This window comes from Haemorhous mexicanus, chromosome 3 (assembly GCF_027477595.1).
Source record: "Haemorhous mexicanus isolate bHaeMex1 chromosome 3, bHaeMex1.pri, whole genome shotgun sequence".
In the NCBI taxonomy this organism is placed as follows: Eukaryota; Metazoa; Chordata; class Aves; order Passeriformes; family Fringillidae; genus Haemorhous; species Haemorhous mexicanus.
The window spans coordinates 27,096,500-27,109,503 of record NC_082343.1 but is presented as its reverse complement, the minus strand read 5'-3'; the positions used below and the strand labels follow the sequence as shown (position 1 = coordinate 27,109,503).

The window sequence follows — 13,004 nt, the reverse complement described above, 5'->3', positions numbered from 1 at the left end:
AAAGAAAATTCTGTAATTCCTGTATTACAGAATTTGTTTGAAAGAAAAGTAGCAGTGAAGTGATGGCTAGGAGGAATGAAACTAAATAAGGCCATTTTAAAATACACCTTAACCACTCTGAAATAGCAAACAGTTCTTTTCAGTCATTTTTACACAGGCAGATAAATTCAGGTGGGGCATTGCTGTTAGGTGCCTGTGTTACATGAGTTGAGAAATACTTATTTCCATAGTATTTATTAGGCTTTTAGGAATGAAAAGTGCTTGCCCTGTTTAAAAGGTCAATATGCAGTGGATCTGAAACTGTTACTGGCACTGAGTCATTTTGTATCAGATTATGCACTAAAATCTAGAGGGCCTAGTGTAAATAAGCAGAAATGTTCTACTTAGGCTTATTCCTGAATATTTTATAGTTTCCCTTTGCCTTTGAATGATCATGCTATTTTTAAAAACACTTTTTACAAGTGTGTATTTTGCTTTTGGGTTCTACTGTCATTGAACTATTGTATAAACTATTGTTACGTACAAAACCCATAGTTAGTGAATGGTAATTCAGTTTTTATTTTGGAAAATAAGAGTCTGGGGTCCAGAAGGGAATAAGGGAGATGATTTCACAAAGTTACTGCTTGAAATCCTGTTTTATAGGCAGACTCTTCTGGCAGCGAATGTTCTGAGTGGATCTGAAACTAGCAGCACAGCAAAAATACATTAAATGCTATACTTTCCTGGATGTGACCTTACTTTTTGAACTGAAGTTTTGGTTTTGTGTTTCCTCAGGAAACTGCTTAAAGCCAAATTTATCTTCCCTTGCTCTTGTAGAGCTATACATAGCTGCCTTAGAAATTCCTTCTGTTCTCATGGGACTGCTTTAGGGATGACTTAACTGTGAGAACTTTAGGAGATGAATGGTAGACTGAAATGCAAGCCTCACTTGGCAGTTTTTGAAAAGCTGCTCTACCACATAAACATTATGACCACCTCGTGGTTAATCTCTTATATTTGTTCTTCAGTGTACTGATTTGAGGTTGGAATCTTTTCCTTATGGTGTTTGAGTGCTGATTCCAGTATTGACAAAAAAAGGAGTTGACTTCATTTAGTTTTCTATTTCTGTCTTCTTTCTACTCAATTATTTAATTTTGTATGCTCAGCTCCTGTGTACTTACATATGTCAACCTAAAACCTCAAAAAGCTTATTCTCGATCAAGTGGGGAGATGACCAAAAGACTTTACTGGGGGTTTTAGTCATGCCCAGTCTTCTGGATCAGTGGTCTCCAGAGTGGGGTGTGCAAGGCAATCCATTGGGTTGTGAGTGGACTGTTAGCAAATAAATATTTTATCATTTTATCATTTTTGGCTCTCTCTTTTCATGTATGTTTGATAATGCCCACAATACATGTGAATGTGTTCTCTACATGTGAATAATTCCTAAATCAATATATATGTGTATTTGGGGGGGAGTTCTCAAAAAAGTTTGTGAGACCAGTGTTCTGCATGAAAGGCACTTTTGTGCCTTTTTTAGTCTGTTTTTTTGGTTGGGAGGGAGAGAAGTAGTCAGTGTCCTTTCCAGTATGAGCAGCAGAGAATTTATAAAAGTCCATGTATGTAATGCTCAAATCTTTAACTGAAATGGAAATGTTTCATTGCTTAGTATTGTGGAAGATGTTTATTTGACTCTAAAGTAGTTCTTCTTTTGATGAGGTAGAAAATGTATGCAAAACTGTAGGTCTCTGTGTTAGTTTCATTAATCTTCTGTTCCCCCAAAAATTGTACATCAGCCACCTCAAAAAAAAATTTTGCTGCACATATTTTCATTTTAAGTTTGTGATTACTTTGGCTGTGCAATTACTTTGGTGCAGTATGGTTGTGGTATCTGCATCTTGCTGTTGTGCTGGTGTTCTGTTTCGCACACCTGCCTTTTCCTGCTCAGGAAATGTGCCCTAGTCTGTCTGCTCGGGAGTGGGGATGCTTAGCAAGCCTGTTTTCTGCACTCTTCTGCATACAGGCTTGAGCTCAAACCTCCTGAGTGCACCACACCTTATTCACTATGGGATCTAGTTCTTGGTCTTCAAACTACTTTTTAGTGTTACAGCTTCAGCATGAGAGGACTTCATGTATTTTCTGCATTTTGAAAACAGGAAATAGAAACTAGCTGTCAACATTTGAAAGGTATGAAGAAAGACTTAGTGTAATTAATTCTTTATTCATATTTTTGCAGATTCTGGTCCAAAATCAGAGTTTTGTTTAAGGCAAACTTGAACAGATGATGCGACTTTAATCTAGTGTGACTTGCCTGCATGTATTTTCAAGTGCTCAAAGGGAATTCACATTTGATTATTTGCACCATAGTGCACTGCATAAAATATTCATGGAAGTGTCACTTTTCCATAGGTGGCACTCGAGGGCAAAGACAGGGACTTTGGACATTTTTAAAGTAATAAGTATGAAATGCAAGTTGAAAAAAACATATGCTGTTTGGTACTGGTGTCCTGCAGCAACTGACAAATCATTTTTAGACCAGCAAAAAATTATTATACCTGTATTAGTTTTGACAGGAGTTCAGAGTTTGATAGCTAAGGTTACTGAAGAAGTTTCTGCAAATCAGAAGAGTGTAAGCAATTAAAAAGAATGACATATACTCTACACTCTACTTGCTGGACTGTTAATATTGGTGTCTGGTGTCTTCAAATGTGACTCTATAGAAGTGATACACAGTCTAGTTGGGTGACATGATGTGAACCCTGTAAAAGTTACCTTGTAGCTTCACTGGGCTTGGGAGACTCCTTTTTCTGAATTTCCAGTTTGAAGCTGACATGTTGTAATCAACCAGTTTGATTACAAACATGTTACTACTTTTAAACAAGTCCCGAGAAAAGGCCTGAATACTAGCAATAATCAGAGTTGGATACTGGAAACACAACTAAGAATGTATGATGTGTTGAAGAATGTGTTTGTATCTTGAATTTATGTGCTTTATGTCAAATTTCAGATTTGTTTTTTATGCGGAATAATATGGACATTTTGATACATAGCTCTGTAAGACATTCTGCAAAAATGAGTAACTTGTATATTTGCTGTGTTAGAAAATAACTTTGTATAATAGCAGTTTCCAAACTGAACTTTCATGGTTTTTATAGTATGACACAGAATTCAAAGTTTTGTGAATCTATTTTAAGTTTCACAGTTAGAATTCTATTAATACCTAAAATAGAAATGCAGAATTTTTCATGGCAATTTCAAGGAGGGAAATTGAGCTTTTTTGTAAAGCAACATTTATTTTACATGTCGATACTCACGTTTTCATTTTTCTGAATGCTTAGCCTTATTAATTTTGCCTTGATAGGTATCTTTGAGGTCCTCAAAGTGATGCACAAATTGGGAGTGGACCTTGATGCAGAAACGTATACAGACTATGTTTTTAAAAACTTTGCTGATACTGAAACTGCCCATGCCCAGCTGAAGGTGAGTTTACATGTAAAATTTGTAAAAATGGCTATTACATGGCTTCTTATATTATATTATCTGTGAGGGCTTTAGATCCCAGTAGTGCTCCAAACATGAACCTGGTATGATGAAGCCTGTTCAGAATATTTTTCAAACAGTTGTTGCACTGATGGTTTGTTTATCATGTCTTCCTCCTGCTACTTTACTTTTTCTTCTTCAGAGCTAACCAAAGTATTTTGCTCCAGACCTAGAAGCTTTTTGTTTCCTGAAGTGGAAAAGCAAATGAATGAATAGTGGCCTTTTTTTTTTTTTTACTGGGGACTGGAAGTACTACAGTTGTTTCTGGTGAATAGTTTTTTTTTTACTCACTAAAGAATTGAAAATTGGAGACCAAATATAAGTGTCCCAGTCTTTCTGCCTTTCTATAACTTTGTCTCTTGCCATTGATTTCAATACAAAAAAAAAAAATTTGGTCAGTAGCAACTCATTTGGCTGCCATATAGACTTCTGTAGAGCACCTTCTATGTTCTCAACAGCTACCTTTGGAAAGGAAATGTTCAAAAATATGAAGTATCATTAGGTCTTCTGTGTAAAATTCCATGGTTGATTGCTTTTTCTCTAGGAAAATGGCTGCCTGTTTGAAAGTGTTGGGCTCTATGTAGCAGAGCTAAGAACCGAAGCACTTCAGGGGAGACTAGACAAAGTCCTTTCTATATGTGAGTATCTTTCATATTGCTGGGTACTTGGTGAGAGTTTGGATTGGTTGTAGGCTGAGAGATTTACCTGTATTAATATGTGAGGTTTCAACATATGTTTGGAACTTAGGCAAAGTGCTTATCATATGAGATCTTCTATGATGACTTGTCAGATTGAAACTACCAGTTCTGAACCATAAATCATAGTTTAATTCTTCTTTGGTATTGAACCTGGCCATAAGATTTGTATACAAGTTATTTGCAAATAGCAGCTTTATTGTGATTGTGACAGGAATGTGACACTCTGTACTTAAAGAGCTTAAGCAAAGAGTTTGTGTTTTACAAGGCCTGTGAGGTGGTTGGTGCTGGGATTGCTTTTGTTGCAGCATCAATGACTATAGAAAGTGAGGAATGATACAGCTCCAAAGTACTACAGAGTTAACTCATAAAAGAACTTTAAAGATCTGATGGTTGTGGACATTAACCTGAGGGTGTTCTGCTGATCTTCTGGTCAAGGAAGTTGTGTATAAATGTGATTGGTTAATTAGGCATTGAATTGTAGCATGTTTAAGAGGTTTCTCCAAAGACTGTTCTGATGCTCAGTGCTTGCAAATGTTAATTGGTGTCATTGACTGAATGAACGGGATGGGATAATTTGCTTGGTTAAGTAAGAATGTGATTTTCTTCAAAATTTAAATAAATAGTTTTTATATTCCTTGTATACTGATATATTAATAAAATATCTAAACTTAGGCTAAATCTGAGTTTTAGCCTAAAACTTAGGCTAAATCTAATTCTGACAGAAAAACTTTTTAAACAACAGTTTTATTTGTCTAAGGCTCAGGGAAAAGCTTAAGCAGTTGCTTGCTGTGGTTGTCTTTATTTTATTTAACCAATACAAAAATAAGTAGTCTGTATACCATCCTTCTGGGAAGCTGTTAAGTTATAGATGAGAAAATTGAGTAGTTACTAATCAGTGATTTGATTTTGGTATTGGAGAGATATCAATTAGTGAATCTTCAAGATTCACCTTACATTTTGCCAGTATTTTGTTTGGTTTTATTACCAAAAAAACCAAAAAGCATGAACCCAGCCATTGACGCATAAAATATAAGTACCTAAAAAGAAACTTTGACATTTTTTTCAAAGGAGGACTGTTTGTTAACAACAATGAAATCTCTTCTAGAATGTGAAATAGTTTGTGGGATTTTTTTTTTTTTTTTTTTTTACTCCCATGAAAATGTAGACCCCTCCTTTTATTCTGGTTAACTGAAGCAGGCTGGCTTTAATGTGTTGTATGACACAAAAACATGTATGCCTGGTATATGAGATATGTATATATCAAAAGTATGACACAGGCACATAGAGTAAGTAGAATTCTGCCTTACTGTCACAAAATTAGTATCACTTAGTATATTATTTAGCCATTGTCTGTGAGTTGAATTTAAATCTTTTAGTGGTATTTCTGTTTACAAAGACCAGGGTTAATAATTCATGGAGACATATCAAATTTCTTTGAACTTGAGCTTTAAAGGAAGCTACTCCATAAATAGTTTACCAAGCTGAAATGAATGCTAGTAAATCTAATTAGCACCTATGTGATGATAAGGCACAGATATTAAACAGCTGATTTTTTTTTTTCTTTTTGACTTGTCTGCTTTTGCAGTATTACAAAGAGGGAAAAATAGATGCAGTATGGAAAATAGTTTGAGATTGTCTCATCAGTATAGTCAGAGGAGGCAAAGGTTGGTTATTAATGCTGGCTGCTATCTAGGTGTATTGATTCAGCTTCTCATGCCTTATAATGTATAGATTTCTGCTACTGACAAGATGAAAACTCCGAGGCATCAGCTGAGGAATTTGGGCACATAAGGCGGTGTACATGAGAGCCGCTTTTTCCCTTTATCATGCCGTTCCATTCCACTTCATTGTCAGCCTCTTGATTTTCTCAGACTTGTTTGTTGCTAAGGAAACCAGGTTGCCGATTGTCAGCAGCAGCTGAGCATACTAAGATGCTTTTCTGCTGGTTTTTTTATGAGCAAAAAGTTTAATATACTGCTGGAGGAGAATTTGTATTGAGGCTGTTTTGAAACCAACTTTAACTGAGGTTTTCAAATGAAAAGAAATGTTTCAGCGTTTGAAACTAGTTAGACTAAGGAAGTGCTCTTAGCATGTTCTTGTCTTTGACTTCCCAGGTTCCTTTAAAGCTAGTGTTTTTATTTTGGTTATCTTCTACCATATTGCAGCCCTTGCTGAAAGGGCCCTGTGCAGTCAGGTTTTTACAGCAGTTAATTCCGTTGTGGTGCTGAAATGAGATGATGATAACTTCATACAGGACATAAATGCACCCACTACTGCTTTTTTTTTTTTTTTTTTTTTTTTTTTTGCTGGTCTGCGGTGCTGGAGTGAAAGACAGCAATTCTACAGGAAGAAGGTAGAATGCTATGGAATATTTAGTTAAGAAGTGATGTAAAGATGAGGACATGAAGCATAGCTGTAAATTACCTCTCAGGGACATCTAATTTTAAGTGGTTTTGCAGTTTCCTTTGTGTTCAAATATTATTGTATATAACAACATATAGAACTGTCTATTTGTCTCTTTTTTTCCCCCTTTGATTTAATTTCATTCAGTGGATAGCACTTTACATGGCACTACTTTTTCTTTCTTCTCAGGGAATTTATACTAGCAGAAGCAAACACTTAAGAAAGTGTTGTGCCACAGATTTTTGCTTGGATTTTTAAAATTATATTTTTATTATTATTTTAAAAAATAAAGGCAAAAATTTAAAACCTATTTTAAGGCAGTTGTTCAGTCTGAAACAATTAGCAAACCATTTGCCTTCAGTGGATCTTTTTTTGTTCCAGCACTAGTATCTCAAGTTTTCTTGATTAGTATTGTTTGAGGTTTGTTTGCTTTTTGGAATTGGTCTTGTACTTTCTTTGGAAAGACACTTTAAGCAATTAATAATTATTGTAAATAGCTAACTTGTTAACTATTGACATTAGAGGCAATGTAGAGGGAAAACTTCTCTCTCTCTGAATATCTGATTGCTTTTGAAATGGATCAGATTTAGAGCTGATAAAACCAAGACTGTTTCAAACGCTTGGACATTTTAAATCTTGGTTTATAAATGTTGGTCAGCATTTAGTAAACTATCAAAATAGCTTTTCAAGTGATTCTTTATTTACATGATCTGCTCAGTTGTAGCAGTTCAGGGATTTTTTGACAATGACTATTGAGAAGCATTTCTTTCATTTACAGTGTCTTCAGCAAACACGCCTGCTATAGATAATCGTCTGTTTAGAAACAGCCTCTTTTGGGGTTTTAAAAGGTAAGGTGGTTATATGAATACTTTCTTTTCCCTGTGTTACAAAGTTCCCTCTCTTTTTTGTCTTGTTGAACACAAGTCTGTCTAGTCTTTTGTCCCCGGCTCCATATTTTAAAAGTAGCATTCCAAGTGTAGTAGGAGATACCCTGCTTTCCTCATTTTCCTTGCCTCTGCTATGTATGAGCATACACTTGAAACATTATATGTAGTAGATGAAAAAGAATTTCATTATTCTTTGTTCTGTGCCATGTGCCCATATATAAACTTAGGGCAGTAAACATTTGGGGGTTTATCTTTATTCACCTTTTTTTTTTTTTATAAACAGCTGTGCTACTGTAAAATTTCCCTAAAGATTGTCACTATTGTTCAGTAAAGTAATAGGGTGCTTGATGAAGATGAAATACCAGTAGGAGCCTGGCTTATTCTGCTACATCTGCTAACTTTCTGTGCCCTCTGGGTAGATATGGCTACTGAACACTGACATGTAACACTTAGTTCTGAGCTACATGGCCAGGACTTTGTGTTCCCAGTCATATGGTCCTGTTCTGCAAGGAAGGTTTCTTGTGTATATGCAAGATTGTCTTAAGCTTATGCAAGTGTATGTGAATTAGCAAGCACTTCTATCATGCCCTGCTTGCTCCAGTCAAATGTTTAGGACTGGGAATGATAGGCTTTTTTTTAGCATGCCTACACCACAGGAAACAAGAGAAGTCACCTAATATTACTCAGGACCAGGGTTTGAAGGTTGATTTTGTTATTTCTTGGAATTTTGTGATGAGTGTGAATAAGAACTGTTTTCAGTTGGAAATTAGTAAAATGTAACAGGTGAATATGACCAAAATAATTTCCTAGTAAATTGCATGTTCTATCTAGCTGCTCCTGTTGTATCATAGAAAAAAGAGGAGAAAAGCAAACCAGTGTTGAAATTTGGTTTCTTAGCTAGGCCCTAGCTGGCCTTGGCATCCAAGGGATAAGTGAAATAATATTTTAGACCCAGTAGGAGTATATTGCTATTCCTTTAATAGTCAGCCCCAGAATCATCTGTTTCAGATGTATTAATTAAAGTGACAGATTTTCTAAACACATTTTCTCTCTATAAGTGTAGATAAATATCCAGCTGAAGTAGGATTTTCACTAGAAAGCAAACCATGCCAATGTTTACCACACACAACCAATGCTAGGCTGAAATATCCCTGCCACTGGGAAACTGCAGGTGTGCAGAATGTGATTTAAAGTATCTTTAAAGAATGTCATCTTGCTAGCAAACTAGTTGCTAAATATTATAGTCTGCTCAAGTGAAACAGTTACTCTCTTCATAGTGGGAACAATTCCTGCTGTTCTGATTACAGCAGTTATTGGACATGTGGGCTATAAGCTCAGAATTCTGATAGAAATTAAGGTGAGGGGTCTTTTGATGTGATTTGGGGGGGGGAATGGGGCGGTGGTGTTTTTTTTCACTTTTTACTTCAGCTTTCATTGCCACTTTTAAGTGTGTCATAAGTTTTGTTTATCTGTTTGATATTATTCTTTTGTTTGCCTTTCTTGCTACCTGGTGTCAGACATTGTGTTCAAGGTTGCCTGTGCTCAGATTTTGCCCTTACATTATTTCTGAAAGCATCATGTTATCTTTTCTGTTTTAAACTTAATGGCTATAACAGCCTGAGCATGAAACTTGAGGGTAGGATAGGAGAGAAGAAAGAATATTTGTAGGTTTTGTAAAGACCACAGCAAAATTTTATGGCTAAATGCAGGTCTTGAGTGTTCAAATGAACAAAGTTCAGGATTGGAGTACAAAAGTACAGGGTAGGGATGCTAGGGACATATGAACAATGTCTGTGGCAGACTAGTTTATGGATTTCTGTTGAAACTGCTCTTCTCTAGTAACTGCTTCAAAGTATTCCCATTCTATTTGCCTGATGTACCATTACTATTTCAGAGTCAAGTACTTTAGGAAATTGATGCATTTGATATCTGCAGTTCATTGTCATGCTGTCAGTGGTGGAGTGAGTTCACCCAACAAAGCTTAACTAACCTCACAGATGGCATTTTCTTTTCCCTCTGTGTGGACCTGCATTTGACTCATTTTCAAATACAAGTGGCAGTTGCACAGAAGGAACAAATGTTTCATAGGCTTGAGCTTCCTAAATAAAATCCTAAGTTTCTGTGAATGTGTTCAAATTTTTGTGCATCTGTTCAGACTGATGTCTTACTTTCCTCTAATGAGAATTACAGGAAGATAAAATCATGTAATAAGTTTTTGTTCTCTTACCCTTGCCTATATTAATGCTGTTTTATAGTTGTTGAAAAGTTACTGTTCTTGAAAACTCATTGCTTCTAATGAGAATTTTGAAGTTCTGTGAATTACAGGAAAATGTCAGGTTTTTAATACTTGAGACAGCTGGTTTACATTAAGATGTCAGGGGTTTTATACTTTGGTGAACTGGTTGACATGATTTTTGCTTGTTACCTCATGATGTGCAGAGAATGTTCTTCCTCAAGTTCTGCTTCAGTCTATGAGGGGAGAAACTCTGTGTTTTGTTTGCTACTTTTTAAAATATTACGTGTTTCTCTCACTATAATGACCATTATACCTTAAGAGATTTGATTACTTTCTTTTTTTGCATAGAATAAATGCATTAAGAGCTGCCTGTAGTTATCTTGGTGGATAAAAGTGCTAATGCACAGGAGAGTTAGATTTTTTTTTCCCTAGCAAATTCCATGTATCAAATGCTTTCTGTGTAAAGTGCAGCTTGAGTGAAGCTTATTTTCTTGAAATGCTAAATAGAGAAGTATAAAACAAAAAAATACAATTAGGATATGTTAAATCAAACTAAGACCAAAACTAAAACACTTTCTAGTCATAAGTGATCTATTTGGAATGTTGGATTAAGTTTTTTAGCAGAAATTATGACCATTTTGAGTATAGTAAAAAGCCCTAAATTATTCTGTACAAAATTGGTTTAAACAATATGTGGCAATTATTGTATTTTAATTTGATCTAAATAAGATCCTCAGTGTTAATGTTCTGTGTTGTTTTAAAGAAAGCTACAAGAGTAAAATCATTTTGTTGCTTTTGTTATCCTTTGCTGCCCTCTTCAGCTCAGAGGATGTACATCTATGGAGTAAGGTAAGTGGAGATAAAACTGTAAATAAAATCAAGATTCTTTAGGCATCGCATGTTTATGGTGCATTATTGTAAATCTGAATTCTGAGACTGAAAATGGTAGACCTGCTAATTTGAGCTTGACTCCTGTCAGTGGCAGATCAGACAAGTGTATCAAACTGAGTTTTTAAATCAGACAGTTAAGTGGAATTGTGAAAAATCAAGTGTGGTATTACCATGTCATTTAGCTTATTCTGCTGCAGTTTCTAGGTCAATGTAGTTACTGCTGAAAGTGGTTATAGCTTCTGGACCAAAGACTGCCATGGCTGTGCTATCAGGCATCAATTCACTTTCCAGTCCTCCTTAAACTTTCTCCTGTCCTCACACTGGTGCTAGCAAAACAGTAAGGCAGACTTAGTTTTTCAGAGTTTCTGTTCTGTCACTTAAAGCATCGAAGTCAAAGCCAGATAAAAGAAATTACCTGGATGAACTCAAAGGGAAATTACTGATCATCTTGCCCGACCCTGTGTTAGGGCTTTATTAGAAAGACACTGCAATATAGCTTTAACTTGGTTGTTACATTTTGCACAGTATTAGAATAGGGGAGATGTTGGCAGATAACTGCTTTGGATGTGGTTTCAGAATTTAGGAAGGGATGCGCTGTGATTTTTATTGTTATTCTTCAGTACTGTAACTGCTGATTAATAAAAGTACATTTTAGATTTCACAAAGAAATCTTGGAATGAAATGGAACTTGAGATTTGGCAAGTCTCTGATCAATGATTTGCAAAAAATCAGTTCAGGATTTGTTTTTTACATTTTACTACCTTTTACTGCTATTCTGATTATTCTGGTGAGGATATTTTTGTGTGCAGCCTCTCCTTTTTTGCATTTAAAAGAAAAGGGAGAGCAGGGAAAGAAAAAAGGGGATCTCTTATTGGTCCCATTATGAAAATAATTTTGGAGGACAGAGAGCTGAAGTAATAGTGGTCTGCATGTGAAGTAATATCTAGAGTTAATTTCTTTCTTCATCACAATGGAAGAAAAATAAATTTTGTTGTCTTCATTAAGTTTAGGAGTAAATACATGCATTGAACTTCTAAAATAAGAAAAATGTGTAATATTATTTCTGCTTCTAAGTGTCTTTTTACTTGGGAAGTAAATAGACACTTAGAAACAGAAATAATATTACACATTTTTTTCTGTAATTCATTGCTTTTGGTATTCTGATGTTTGATTCAGAAGAACTGTTATGACTTCTTTGGATTTTATTGCAGTGTGTATTGATTTGTCATAGGAAGATGAGGGGGAAAGGGCAGAAAAATGCTGTAGTTTCACTGTGAACAGTGTCCATGGTGTTGGTAGAAAAGTAATAGATAAGATATTCAGGTGCACATTTGGTATTTTCTGTCTTTATTTATCCATTTTCATCAACAGTTGAAGGTGAGGGTTCCTTTTCTTTTGTCATTACTTAAAACACAGCACTTTGGCAGTGAGAAAGCATCTCCTTCTGACTTCTTTGAGATTGCATTCTAGAATCATGGGAGATAAAACAAAAATTTTTGAAGCACAATTTCAGTTTTTAACAGAAGGTTTAATTCATAAAAATTATTTAATTTCCTTAAGAAGACTCAAATGATTTTTCAAGTGATGTTGTTTGGATTAAAGTACTTGTAGGTAAGATGTGGGGGGCTTTTGGGTGAATGCTTCTTTTCTTTCAGAGGATGTAAAATCTATATATTTCTTTGGTTTGCATGATGGATCAAATGAGTGCTAAATGTAGTTGTAATTAATTTTTATGAACACATGTTTTGTCATTCAAATTGCGCTTATTTACAACAGCTTATTTACAACTAGCTGTACTAGTTACCTTAACTCTACCAGAGCATGATAAATGTTGTTCCTTTATTATTTTCTTGTATTTGCTTCTTTCAGATCTAAAAAATAAGAAGCTTTTTGGGACAATTTCAGCCTTTTGGTAAATCGGAACATAACTGTAGCATCTTCAGGAGTGACACACGTTAAGCAGTGTCTCAGGACAGCTAACTTCCTGTAGAACGATATATAAACAGAATGCTAGTGTTCCCTGTCTTAATGCTGTACCTCAGAAAGCATTTCTGTTGCAATATTTTTTCAAGAAAACCCTATTATTTACCAAAAAAAAAAAACCCCTTTGTGTTTCTTAGGGAATGACTATGATGTGGTAAAGAATAATACTTTAACAGAGAGATGCTTTATTATTTTGAGAATTCAATTTCAGATACTATTTGTCCTTGCTTGCTTCTTTTGGCTGCAATGTACGATTATTCTGTCTCACCAGATAACAGAACTGTTGTACAAGGATGAACGTTATTGCCTGACGCCTCCAGGACCAACTGGTAGAGTTTCAATTTCTATGATTGTAACTTATCCACAAATCCGTTCTTCTGTGTAATGATG

General features: G+C 35.2%; 1 protein-coding gene across 3 annotated transcripts in view; it reads left to right on the top strand.

Annotated features, from left to right (window-relative positions):
* Positions 1–13,004, top strand: part of LRPPRC (leucine rich pentatricopeptide repeat containing) — an 87,035-nt gene that overhangs the window by 20,220 nt on the left and 53,811 nt on the right. For all 3 annotated transcript variants that reach the window (XM_059841175.1, XM_059841177.1, XM_059841176.1), the window contains exons 12-16: positions 3,338–3,456; positions 4,061–4,154; positions 7,396–7,465; positions 10,562–10,589; positions 12,886–12,943. In XM_059841175.1, the coding sequence (XP_059697158.1) occupies positions 3,338–3,456; positions 4,061–4,154; positions 7,396–7,465; positions 10,562–10,589; positions 12,886–12,943 (369 nt within the window). The remainder of the gene's footprint in view (positions 1–3,337; positions 3,457–4,060; positions 4,155–7,395; positions 7,466–10,561; positions 10,590–12,885; positions 12,944–13,004) is intronic.